The sequence below is a fragment of the Akebia trifoliata genome, chromosome 8, assembly GCF_017979445.1.
Source record: "Akebia trifoliata isolate Shusen 1 chromosome 8, ASM1797944v1, whole genome shotgun sequence".
Classification (NCBI taxonomy): Eukaryota; Viridiplantae; Streptophyta; class Magnoliopsida; order Ranunculales; family Lardizabalaceae; genus Akebia; species Akebia trifoliata.
This window is the reverse complement of record NC_141382.1, coordinates 2,261,118-2,274,468: the sequence shown is the minus strand read 5'-3', so window position 1 is coordinate 2,274,468 and position 13,351 is coordinate 2,261,118. Positions and strand designations below refer to the sequence as shown.

Here is a 13,351-nt window from a genome sequence, read left to right as displayed (position 1 = left end):
TAGCATAACAACTAATATGACTATCTTATAACTAAAAAAAACTGTCTTATTGCACACAATTGTGTATCCAAAAAAGGCACTTTAACAATGTAACCAAAACCAATTTCAAAACGAAAATGCTTTTGGGAACGCCCCCACCCTTAACACCAGCAGCAGCCCCATCTCCTTGTTCCTTCAATGGTTTCTGCTATATGATCTTTTTGCTCGGAAAACACACACAGCGTTCCCACAACAACGTTTACCATTATTATGTGCATTGGTTCAATTGTTGTGGCAGACATCAAAGCTTCCATCCAATCTTCAGATGAGGTTTGCAATGGAAATGACAGTTCACATTCCTATCAGCTAAACCGCTGTCCATGACCTCACGACCACCCCCCCACCACACCCAAACCAAAACAAAAAACAAGAAAATTCAATCCCCCTGTTCAACTTTTCCACTTAGACAACATATCGAAAGAGAACATTTTAGCAAAAACTTAATTTTTGACAAACTCGAATAAAATGTTGGAAAGCCACGAACAAGCATCCAGATTTCAGTTCTTTGATCATAAAACTGCTACAAGCCCATCTCTTTTTTCAGTCTAACACCAAATACTCCTCTTTGGATGATGAATCTCTCTCTCCCTCTGAACTCCAATCAAACAGCAGTTCGCAGCACAAGCTCCAGGGTCACGGTTGCCATAAAAAAAAACTGCTATAATATTAGAATAATAACCTTCATGCCTCTATAGTCAAATGAAACATATCATATGAGCACTCACATATAGGTTCGGTATCCATGGAGTCTTGAAAAATGACACGAAGACACAATCCCGACCACTTACACACGGAATCCAAGTCCAGAGAAGAAACACCTCACTGAGGATACATCAAATCCCGACTGTAGGGTAACATATTATAATGGCTGGGATCGTGTGTTTTATTGAGTCATGGTTCACGGGTCCATGGATCCCAAACCCATAAATAAATATAAATATACACCAAAAGACAAAAGATTCCTTACCCGCAGCCAATTTGAAACTCCAAGTGACCGACATTCCAATAACCCAGTATAGAAGACAATTCTTCAAAGCTTCCTGTGACTCAGAACTAACTGTCAGATCAAAACAGGTAGAGTGATCCTGCTAGAGCAGATGATGTTGTGTGTGTAACACGGTCACACCAATTTCTCTGTCTACATCCCAAGCAGGCAAAGAAATCAAATCCCAAATGCTCTGTTGTATATATCGCCTGAACTGGGCATTCGAAACTTTAGATTCTCATAACCAGGAAAATGCTTGTTGAATCCAAGTCTCTCATTTCTAAGCAGCTCTGCCATACCCAGGCCATTTCCAGTTTGGACTTCATTCCAACCATCCCATTGGCCATTCGACACGTGAGCATTTCTGGACTGTTGGAGCGATAATTGTGAAATGGGGGGTAGATTACTAGCCTGGGATTGCTCCAGAAGCCGAGAAGGCATCCTATAAGAATCAGCAATGGGAGAATACCTCTCCCCAATATGACCAGGATATCTCAGGTTCTGATGTGCTGAGATGGATTGTTGCAACAACATCTGAAGTCTGGGATCATTTTCAGAGGCACTAAGGTGTGGTGTAAAAGTTGATCTCGTATCGAAGCTTGAGTTGTTGTTTATCCCATTCGGTAGCCTTCCTTTGCCAACTGCCAGGATTGCAGGATCAATGAATTCAACATCTGCAATGCTACCGAAGTTTCCGGTTGGTTGTGCTTGATATTGATTTCTCGGTAAGGAGGAACTTTCAAACAGCAAATGGTTCCCTGCAAAAACTAAATAAATAATTAACTTTGGAAATAAAAATCATCAGGTTATAAAAGTAGAAATCCTTAAATTTGAATGAAATATCTATCCATGGAAACAAACCAACCAGAAATAGAGTCCAACGCTTGGTCCATTCTCTCTTGAGAAGAAAATCCAGGAGGTGGTGCTCTACTTGGAACCGAAAATCCAGGAGGGGCTGAAACTTGAGCTCTTGAAACTGTTTCAGGCAATGACAACTCGAACTTAGAGAATGTCAATTATGCAAGACCACCTTATCCACAAAACACTAAATGACATTCATATAAGATTGAGAGGGGGAGTTTCTTTTCTTGATAAAAGTGGGAGAGAGAGTATTTGAATAAGTTCAATTACAAATTCACAAACTGTGAAGTCCTAATGAATTTTAAAAAAATTTATGAAGTTATCACTAAAAGCATGGCACCACTGAACAGTCAATTATCTATAAGTTCAAAATTGCCCACAAGAAGGAAATCCTATGCTTTGAGTTGTACATCAGCAAGAATTGTTTCTATTTCAACAACAGAATTTTGTAGCAACTAGCAACCACTCGCAATTGAACTGTACAGACTCAAAACACTCCATAGGATGTGATTCCAATGAAGAGTTAGATATTAAATCAGTAAGTTAGAACTTATTGGAATAGGGAAGGAAACTGATACCCAACCAAACGGGTCCTTATTACCCCTAATATTAGACTACCTACCTTAGAATTGGAACCTGAAATAATAGGGACCCAGAACTGAAGTACATAATAGCAAGGTTTAAAATCCTGTCTCGAGGCAATGGCTCGGTCAGGAGGAAAACCAAGCCATCTTGACCAAGTCATTTCCAAGACAATCCAAAATAGTATCAGACCATTCAATGTTTATGAGTCAATGATTCATTCTGATCTCAACCAAAACATTCTAAGACATACAAAACTTTAAACCCTGTATAATAGGGATCCGGCTATGGTTACAATTGTACCTAGAATAAGCAAAGACCAAAACTAATAGGCTCTGAGATCAACATGTATGATAGTGCTATGGGATATCGAGTTTCTTCTGAATTTGAGTATAGGGCTTTTTATTTTAATTCTTTTATTCACCTGGTTTATTGGAAAAGAAAGGTTGACGGTCATACACCAAAGAGGCTTCCATGTAAGTTTGAAGGGATGGAGAAGGACTAGAACCAATAAAGGAGATCTTGAATCTAGACCCACCAAAATCCAAGGTTTGGTTTTAGAAAAATGTGAATTAATGGTTCACTGCAACTTTGGGGATCTATTCATTAGGTAAAATACGAGATACAGAAGCATACCTGTTGAACAAAGCACTAAGAAAAATGTAGGTTCACTAAATTTCAAGTGGGTCTAATGGAGAAAAAATGTGGATTGTTTTTATATGAGAACAAAGAAGCCCTCTCAACAGAGATGACTGGTCTTCCATCAACAACCATAAGCTTAAAGTGGAGGCTCCTGAGATAATGAGATGAAGATCATTTTAAACCTTTATTTTTAATTCTATCATCTACAATCTCTTCACCTAAGAATAAACCCCGAAACACTTCTAATCAAAGACATCACCTCGATAATGCTAGCAAACTAACCTACAGAACTGTCCATACTTAGTCTCCTAGCAATTATAAAACTATAGACAAAATTATATTAATCTTGTTTCTAACATGATCAGTGAATCAAAGGAGAAGGCTGTATTTAACAAGTCCAGGCTATGGAATCAATACACAAACTTTAATAACTTAGCAGCCTAGCACCTTCAACATCAGCATTTCTTTTCTCTTCTTTTTTTGGTGAGCGAGCTAGTAAACACTAGCAATTCTCACCCAAGTATTTGCTAAGGGAATTGGATAGTCAAATAATTTTGCAATTTATAGAGCACTAAAATTGAAGAACCCACTGCAATGGTTAATACCAAATTACTTAACTAGCAATTTCCAATCACCAGTGATTTGAAATTTGAAAAACCAAATCAAGGCAGAACAATCAAATCATAGAGCACGGAAAACTTCCAATTCAATAGATGTAACTTCAAATTCAGTCTGTTGGGGGTTGTGTCAAAGGAATGTGAGGGTTCTCAAGGCTAAGGAGTATCAGAACCACAAGATTATCGTTGATGTTATGGGCCTCTTATTCTACTGGAGTTCAGCTTTTGTTGACGCTAGAGGGGTTTTCTTCGAAGATATTTTAGGTAGATGGGATTGGGGGTGTAATTGTTTGGTTAGCACATGAGTTTTGTTACTTTTTGTTGTTCTCTCTTGTTTTTCTCTTTGCTTGGTCATCTCAACCATCCCCTTTTCAATAATGTTTCTTTATTCATCAAATCAAAAATAAATAAATAGCTGTAACTCTATAGTTAGCTCAACAAACCAACGGAAAATGAAAGCATAAAAACGAAATCAACCTCCATAGCAGAATAACAAATAGCACCACAATGGCAGAAAATTGTTGCTAAAGACGTATAGTAAAGGCAATAATAGGAAGATAACCAACCATCCAAGTATAATTTAATTGGCACTCACCAGAAAGCTTATTGGATGAGATAATAGACCGGATGTTTGGAGAAGCATCAAATTCCTCAAAAATACTGGACGAAAAGTCTTTCTGGAACTTATCTAAGAACACATCCCTGTTTACCATAGAATTATCAGGTACAGAATATTTCTCTGTCATATGCCCAATGTTACTGAAGGACGGCGCCAAATCAGATGCCTGATTCGCAAAATTCTCTTGTCTTGCAAATGAGAACCTGGACTGGTTGGTGTTTTGTATTTTCCATGAACTTGATGAATTAAGAGGCCCACGATGTTTATCCGTTTCATTCAACAATTTTGCTAAATTGTCAGGTGAGGTCAATGAGTCATCCAATGCACCGAAGTCCAATGACAGAATATTCGAGATTATACTGCTCTCACCCATATCTGCAGAAGCAGTTTTGTCAACAGCAGCTGTATCATCATTAAACCTTCCCAAGTATTGACCTTTCTCAACATTTGAGAACAAGTGGGGACTTCCAATGGTCTTCTCCAATTCACCAGGGCTGCTGACTTTATTCTCATATCCATTTGATAACAACAAATCACTAGTTAAAAATGGGTGCAAGGTTTCATCAACATTTGTATGCACAACTCTGCTATCTGTTTTACCTGGATTATCAGAACTACAAGCATCACCATATTTCCAAGACATTCCTGAAAACTTCCATCTTTTCTCCTCTAAAGCTAGTAAATCCTCCTCTACTTCTCTACATTCATTCAGTAATACTTGCGTAGGTGACTCTGATCTCCAATCAGTCAATTCTCTTGAAACAGATCCACCATCAAACTCTGTGAAAGATTTCTCTAATGGCAATGAGGTTAATGGTTCTCTAACATGTTCGTGATAACCATCAATGCCTATTGATGTCAACCGAGAGCTTGAACTGTGAATTGTTCCATTTGTAGCTAATTCCCCATCTTTATCATAAGGGCTATTGATAACGTTGGAAGTAGCCGGGTAATATAAATGGTTGCTTGAAGTTGCAGAAGAAGGAATTGGATTTTGGATAACCTCGGAAGGTGCATCTGATGCAGTTGTTTGATAATCTCTAACAATATATTGCTTGGAAGATTCCAAGGATCCCAAATTACCATTAGGAAGAAGCATCTGACTTTCTTCGTATACCAAAGTTTTCTTTCCTACATCAGTATCTAATGTAGAACCCTGAGTTGGGTTCGTAACCACTAAAGGGTAAGAACCATTGTATGCATCAGGTTTTTGTTTGGCTAGTCCATTTGAATTAGCTAAACTCGCAGTTGGTGGCCGGCCATTTGAGACACGCAATCCCCTGGAGAGCAAAACGAAAAATGTATCAGTAGGACGCCATAGACCAAATGACAGAAGCCGGACATCATAGTAAATGCCATACCATGAAGCTGAGGCTGGAAGGGCGATAGATCTTCCAGTGCTACCATTAGGAGGAGAAACTTTGGCCTGACTTACAGGATTCTGATGGCAAACAATACCCAAGTTATAATAAGAAATAAAGCCAGTACAATGCATTAACATTCCCAGTTTGCAAATATTCCACAAAAGCACACAGTTTAATCTATATGATTGAAACATAATCCACAGTTTAAATCTATATGATTGAAAGAAAACCCTTTTTTATTTACATCCATTCAACTTTTAGTAACAAAAAAAATCCAGGAGTCAAAACATCCAATTCTTGATGAAAAAAATTGAAAAAAATAAATAAATTTGACTGAATGTCATACATTTGGGACACTTTTAGCTATAGGTTTGGCTGAAGAAGAAGAAGAGCCGCCATTGTCGAATTCATCCGCTGGAGGTGGCAATGTATTTCCTGAACGCCGTTGAAAATTATTCGTAGCACCAGTAATTTGTTGGACTCTACTCCTTTAAAAGAACTACAAGTTAATAAAATTGTATATGATGAAGCTATCATAAAGCAGATGTAAGTGACAAAAGGAGGAGAGACATGGGGGGACAAGAAAAAGAGCGGTTGGGAAAGCACGCACGCACACACATGGCAAACCAAGGTATAAAAGAGGAAGCATGCTGAGCCACTGGACGACCTAACTCCCAAACCTAAGCCAACCCAAATAGGCCTATTTTTTGGTCCACGACTGGACCATAATGAATCAAGCCAATAAAAGACTCACTGACATCCCTAGGCAGTGTTACCTACACACATGGCAAGGATGCCTAGTGTCAAGGTGTCTACAATGACAAAACTATTATAAAGATCTTTCTTAGATCTAAAAATCATAATAAATTAAAGGAAACGAATAATATATGCAAATTGTTTAATAAGTTAGATAAGCAAAATGTTCGATATGTTAGATATGAGGCATGTTTTAATGAAACAAAACAACATGGAAATCTTATAGAGCTATTGAAAAACCTACTTGACATGAAGGTAAAAAAAAAAGCTAAACAATTTATGTAAGCGCATAATTTAAATCATACCATATCATGCAAATAATTTTGAAGGACCGCAGCATTTATTAATGAGTTGTGATACTTTACACATTTTTTCCTAAAAGGACGCTTCATGTCATCTCGTCGAAATGAGACATGCTTACTTTACATAGTTTTTTTTCCTAAAAGGGCACTTCATTTTATCCTGTTGAACTAAGACACATGTTCATGATATGATTTGATGTTTTTCAGACATGTCCAAAGTGTCATGCCATGTTGAGGAGTGTCCAAGTGTCGCCAAGGAAAAAAATTCCAAGAGTAGAAGTGCCAAGGTAACACTATCCCTAAGTATCACTATTGGTTCTAGTTTGGGTGCCAAGAATCGTGATTTTCAAATCCAGTTCCTCATCATGGCACCCACTAAGACCGAGTTGACTGGTCCAAGTCACCTTGTTAACTATTTTAAATAATTTTTTATGAGAAATATTTATATCTCAAATATATCTTTTTTTCCTAATATAAGTAGAACTTAAATAGAATATTCAATCCCATACTGTTATTATGTATAAGTTGTATTATACAATAATTAATTATTTTATATGAAAAAAATAAAAATAAAAACCAGTCGACTTGATAGAATTTTCATAGACTCGACAGAATTTTACATTATGATTTTACATTGATCAAACCAAAACAGGGATCTAGATACGGACTAAATAATACATTGATATTCAGGACTAGTCCTATCATCGGGTATCCTTTCCTACATGATTTAGAAAAAAGGCTAAACAGAAGGTAACACTTGTTTACCTCCTTCCCAGTCTTGGTCCAAAGGAAAACTCTTTTGGTCGTTAGGAAGTGTTGCAACAAACAAAGAATATCAATATTTTCAGTCATCTTACAAATTAAAAGAAGGGAATGGATTAACAATCTCTGAAAATAAGCCAACATATTCTGTCCATGATCCTGGAATAGCAACTCCGAAAACTTTTGCCAACTCCCCCCGTGTGGTCTTTAACATATTTTATTGAAGATTTAACAAGAAATGGAAGAAACATGAGGAGTTCAGGGAAATAGTAGGAAACCCCAGAGAACATTTTCCACCAAATTTTGGCATCCAAAGCATCAAACATACAAGTAATGAACGTGTTCCCTGTTCCCAATATGTATGTGCCTTGGGATCATAATATTGAGTGCAAATGAGTCGCACGCGCTTTCCTTTGGAGATGATATGACGAGGCTCACACTTAATTCATCGGAAAAAAAAAATTGTTGCATGAAAAACCAAAATCATTGTTAATTGTTTGGGAACTTCACAGAACACAATTGCATAATGACTTAACTAAAATTACTAAGTCAATAAAAAATTAAAAGGTTGTGACCAAAGGCAATGACAAAATGACAAGGAAAACATCTAACACAGCTTTCAAAGTAATCGCAATACGTACAAGGACCATTTTTTTTTTCTTTTCTTTTGGAAAGATTTGTTTCTATTTTCAACTACTTTTTTATAAGTAAAGGGTTATTGGTTAGCAGGGTGAAGCTGGGATCAAGGGGGCTTGAACCTAAGACATGGGATAATACATCATTACAACTGTAGATAATACGTCCCTAAGCATTTCCAAACAAAATAAGGTACATGAAGTTCTTAGGAATCATGCATCTTCCCTGATTCATTATTATCTCAAAAATGATTGTTCTTGAAATGTCATTCCTGAGATTCATGAAGGTGCTATAAGTATGATTTTCCAGGCTCAGTGCCTTATGGGCAGGAGGATGAAAAGAAAAAGAGAACGAGGTGGTTAAACAATGGCAGCAATCTACCACTTGTGTAATTTCTTTGTATCTCTTTTATGTGTTCCTTCGATACTAATAACTAATAAACATAGTCAAATTTTAGGTTACGGTTTTCAGAGTAATAAAGTTTGCAAGAAGAAAGCAAATCGGAAGATTAAAACAGTCTGATCCCATAACCCCCCTTGAGCATTATTCCAGGGTCTCTCTAGAAAGGCATCTATAAGAAATCAAGCACAACAAGCAAGAAAAAAAAAAAAAACAAAACAAAAAAACCTTGTGCGTGCATTTTATTGTTAATACCTCGTATAGGCTGAAATTATCTCATCTTTGGTAAAACTATCTTCTTGGTTGCCAATTTCATGCAGATATAAACAATCTGGATTGCTGCAAGACTGGACAAACAAAAATAGAATGTTCAGTCAAACTAAAGAAAGCTCCTTGAAGCTTTTGAATAGAGAGAATTCCCAAAACCAATAAACCTGAATCCTAAAAAAATTACTTACTCATACCATATTTCTCAACCATGTGTGGCAATATTTTGTGGTTCCAAAGCAAGCTCTGCAAATGAAAGCTCCAAACATTAATCAATTTGAAAACTAAGGTATCGCTTACTCATGTAACCCAAGGCTTAAAAATTCGTTTCAAGGAAATGTTTCAGCCAGGAAAAAACCAAAACGGTCTTGACCGGAAGAGTTTCAGAGATTCCTGAAACATTCAATGTTTTGGGGTCAATATTTCATTCCGATCTTGGCCGAAATCAGAATGTTCAGCAGAAACATTCTGAAACGAAATAAAGCTTTGAATACCCACTCAAAAATGAACCATGTGCTTACTTTAAGGGTTTACTGTCCAAGACATAGTCATGCACTGATTGTATACATCGAACTGCTTCCTCCTCTTTCGAGTATGTAATATATCTACAAAACAAATAATAATAATAATAAAATGGACTCACAAATTTTAACACCAGTGAACAAACTTGCACCACAGTAGTCCAAGAAATCTTTAAATAACTATACAGGAAGATGATAAACTCTAACAAAAGAAGAGAATGGAAAACAGAATTCTTGTAGTTGAACTGCACATCTACAAGTCCATAAGTGTACAAAAGAAGATAATGATCAGGGCAAACAACATTAAATTATGATATGAACTCCATCTCTAAAAGCTATATTTGTAAGGTGACGCAATGATGGCTCGATATTTATACTTAAAAAATCCATAGCACAAAAAATAAGGTAAGAAGAAGATAAAATTTTAGAAGTTGAGACAGCTAGTTAACTTACACACTACAAGTGTTGTTCGAAGAGTGTTGAATAGCACCACTTGAAGTCCGAGAAATAGACACCTTTAAAACCTTCCCGTACTGGCCAAAATATTCCTTGCGTTGAAGAAGCTGCTCAAAACCATCAAATTTTGCTCAAATAAAACAAAGAAAATGATTGACCCAAATAATAATGTACTCCATGGGACATGGAGACGACAACCCACTGATTACTTATTACCCAATCAAATACTGATATTGAAAAGGATAAATAATTGTATGCGGAATCAATTCTAGAGGAACTACGCACATCTTCATCCGCTAAAGGGGAAGGTATCCCGATTATGTACACCAAGTTCCGCTGAATCACTCGAACGCTGCTAAGATGGTTTCTTCCTTCAGACGTTTTCTGTTTTGCCTTCTGTGACTTTTTTCTCTCTGAATTGATTTCAGCGACCAACCTGTTGAGATTGTGCGATTAAGTTTTCACATTTCCCAACAGAATATCATACAAATAAGATTCTATATCAGTGAACCACACCAACCTTTCACAATTTGCCGCCATTCCTACAATTTTTTCCTTATCATAAGGTGCACGGCACGCTGGACACCGGCCCTCTGTAACATCCTTCTCGGCCAAGTCCATAATTTGATGCCAACACCAAACACATATCTGCAGAGATAAAGCAAATAAGTTTAGCAAAAAAAAAGTACAAAAACATGAGAATTTCATTGGGTAAATTAAGAAGTTCTCAAAACATATTAGCAGTCCTTGAAAAAAAAATCCGTTCTCCTTTATCAAAATACAAATTCTGGCAAGAGTAACAGAGGCATTATTCAAGAAAGATTAGTATTTCAAACCTCATAACCACATTTGCATGGCTTCAATTGTTGATCTGTTAAATCCATCTCTTCCATGCAGAGAGGACACCACTTTTCTCCCTGTTCACTCATGGTTGCCCTAAGAAAAGAGAGAATAATATGAATATTTCTGGCCACTTCAAATACCTTACATTCTAAGCCAAAACTTCCATCAATCCACCAAAATAAAGATAAAGAAATAGACATTTTCCTAAATCTTGGAACACCCAACAGAGAGATGAGTATATCTAAGCATGCAACCCTAATTCATACCCCAAAAGATTTCAATCCACCAAAAGAAAGATAAAGAAAGACATTTACAAACATCTTGAAAAACCCAACAGAGAGATGTGGATTGGATATCAAAACATGCAACCCTAATTCAAACAATCAAACTCCAAAAGACTGCAATCCACCAAAAGAGAGATAAAGAAATAGACATTTTCAAACATCTTGGAACACTCAACAGAGAGATGTGGATATCTAAACATGCAACCCTAATTCAAACCCCAAAAGAAAGATAAAGAAATAGACATTTTCCTAAATCTTGGAACACCCAACAGAGAGATGTGTATATCTAAACATGCAACCCTAATTCAAACCCCAAAAGATTTCAATCCACCAAAAGAAACATAAAGAAAGACATTTTCAAACATCTTGGAAAACCCAACAGAGAGAGGTGGATATCTAAACATGCAACCCTAATTCAAACAATCAAACCCCAAAAGATTGCAATCCACTAAAAGAAAGATACAGAAATAGACATTTTCAAACATCTTGGAACACTCAACAGAGAAATGTGGATATCTAAACATGCAACCCTAATTCAAAACCCAAAACATTTGACAAACCCAAAACTGATAAATAAACATTCCACCGACAAGAATTGGACTCCAAAACAAACTAAAAAAATGTCATTTCTTCACTTATCTCAAATCAAACCCCTAATTCAAACATCTGAAAACGTCCTTCCTGACATAAAACGAACGGAGATCAAGATAAACACTCCGTCTCAGAAGATCGACTCGGAAACAAGATCCGGAAACCAGAACCGTAATTTCGAGACCTAATCTTGAAAATTTCGTTGCATGCGTACATAAAACCATAGATCAAGCACATGCGACCGTGCAAATCAAAATAAACACAATAACAGAACAAATGGGGAAATTAATAACAAAACCTAATCAGATTGAAACAAAAGTCTAGGAATCTCTCAAGAAATCGAATGATCTAAATTTAAATTTTAAAAAATAAAAATAAAAAATCAACAAATTAGTACTCTGGTTTCGGAAATCGAAATCGAACTCGAAGACTTACAGTGGTGGAGATCGAGAAGCAAAAAATCTACGAAGAAGAGAAACCGAAAGCACTACGAGCGATGGAAAACCACAGGTCTCAGAAGCTTTTCTTTTTTTTTTTCTGGATGGCTTTGTTGCTACTGTTTTTAACGTCCCCGTCAATTAAATAATACAATATTCCTTTAATACCCTCGGACTTTTTCAGAATTACGTTATTTACAATTGTTTAAAGATGGCCAAAGTAACCTCTCTTGGGTTTCTAAACGTAAAATTACCATTCGGACCGTCACTAGGCTAAGGGTGATTATAATGTGCAAACGTTGCTGAACACGAAAATATTCAACAATCAATAAATTTGTTCAGTGTCGTATGTGAAAAAAAAATGATTATCATTCTTTCTTTTCTCATTGATCTTTGGACACTAAAGTGTCCAGCGACGTACGACTAATATATTAATCTAAAATTAATAAGACGTTTAGGTCAATATTAGAGATAGACACTTCCATGTTTTTAAACTGGTGACAAGCCTCTTGACCTTGGTTCTGTACTGGAAACTAATATAAAATGACTTAAATGCCCTTATCTTTATCCTAAGCCACCCCCTACATTTTCCCCTCGCAGCTGGTTGAAGCTTTAATGCTCGCGTTCAACCATCTCAGGAATATCTTCTTCGACGTTGAATGCTCAAGAAGAAATAAAATTTTCAAAATACAATGAATGGATTTTTTTTTTTTATATAGAAATTGAGGGTTTCTATAAAGTAGTGAAGATGGTGATTTAGAGACGAGATTGTTAAATTAAAAATGATTTACTCGAAAGATTAGCAACTTATAGATTTTTGGGATCATTGTCAACTATGAGATAATATCTTCTTCGACCTTCAAACCTGGGGTGTGTTTGAAAACAACAAGTAGATGTTGAGAGTTCAACTATCTAAAGTTCCAACACTCTAATGTTCACGATGAGAGGTAGTTAGAACTTTTATGTTTGGCCGGTAGTGAATGTTACTTTCAATTCCTTCAAGAAACCCAATATCTAAACACGACAGTGGGAGCAACACAAATCACATCGTAAATTCATCCATTTGCATAGTTGTTTTTCACAAATAAAAAATAAAAAATTTATAAATTCTCACAATCTCTAAGAAAATAAGCACCTAGCATTCCTCCCTACAATTAACCTAAAGCACACAAATAATTGAAATTTTGGAATCCAATTGAGGTGTAAACACAGAGAAATATCAAGAATCAGGATGAGATAAAAAAAAAATTACTTCAAGAACATTTGAAAATTAGGGCATCAGTCACAAATTACATGTCCAAAGACACATCAACACGAAGCTCATTCTCGATAAGTGGTAGAGAAAGAGGGGTGAAGAAAAAGAAGAATAAGAGAGAAGGTGGAATAGG

The 13,351-nt window shown here is 36.3% G+C and overlaps 1 protein-coding gene across 2 annotated transcripts; it reads right to left on the bottom strand.

The window, feature by feature from the left end:
* Positions 1 to 12,117, bottom strand: LOC147395396 (uncharacterized). Of its 2 annotated transcripts, none has more exons than XM_086449861.1 (14): positions 11,962 to 12,117; positions 10,645 to 10,744; positions 10,329 to 10,456; positions 10,094 to 10,244; positions 9,806 to 9,915; positions 9,353 to 9,436; positions 9,029 to 9,077; positions 8,820 to 8,911; positions 6,056 to 6,197; positions 5,707 to 5,786; positions 4,322 to 5,625; positions 1,890 to 2,000; positions 1,007 to 1,791; positions 1 to 694 (listed from the first exon to the last, which is right to left on the bottom strand). In XM_086449861.1, exons 2-13 carry the CDS (start codon positions 10,735 to 10,737, stop codon positions 1,202 to 1,204), a joined length of 2,934 nt encoding a protein of 977 aa, XP_086305987.1. In that variant the 5' UTR covers positions 10,738 to 10,744; positions 11,962 to 12,117; the 3' UTR covers positions 1 to 694; positions 1,007 to 1,201. The 2 variants fall into 2 exon arrangements, with proteins under 2 accessions (XP_086305987.1, XP_086305988.1); XM_086449862.1 differs by having other exon boundaries at positions 1,007 to 1,782.
* Positions 12,118 to 13,351: the final 1,234 nt, after the last annotated feature.

Bases quoted from the DNA above. Each gene is read 5' to 3' on its own strand.
- LOC147395396 (XM_086449861.1), bottom strand. From the start codon at position 10,737: ATGAGTGAACAGGGAGAAAAGTGGTGTCCTCTCTGCATGGAAGAGATG. The intron at 10,457-10,644 runs GTTTGAAATACT...TTATCTCTGCAG, and splicing joins CATGCAAATGTGGTTATGAG to ATATGTGTTTGGTGTTGGCA. The intron at 9,437-9,805 runs GTAAGTTAACTA...TTTGTTTTGTAG, and splicing joins TCGAACAACACTTGTAGTGT to ATATATTACATACTCGAAAG.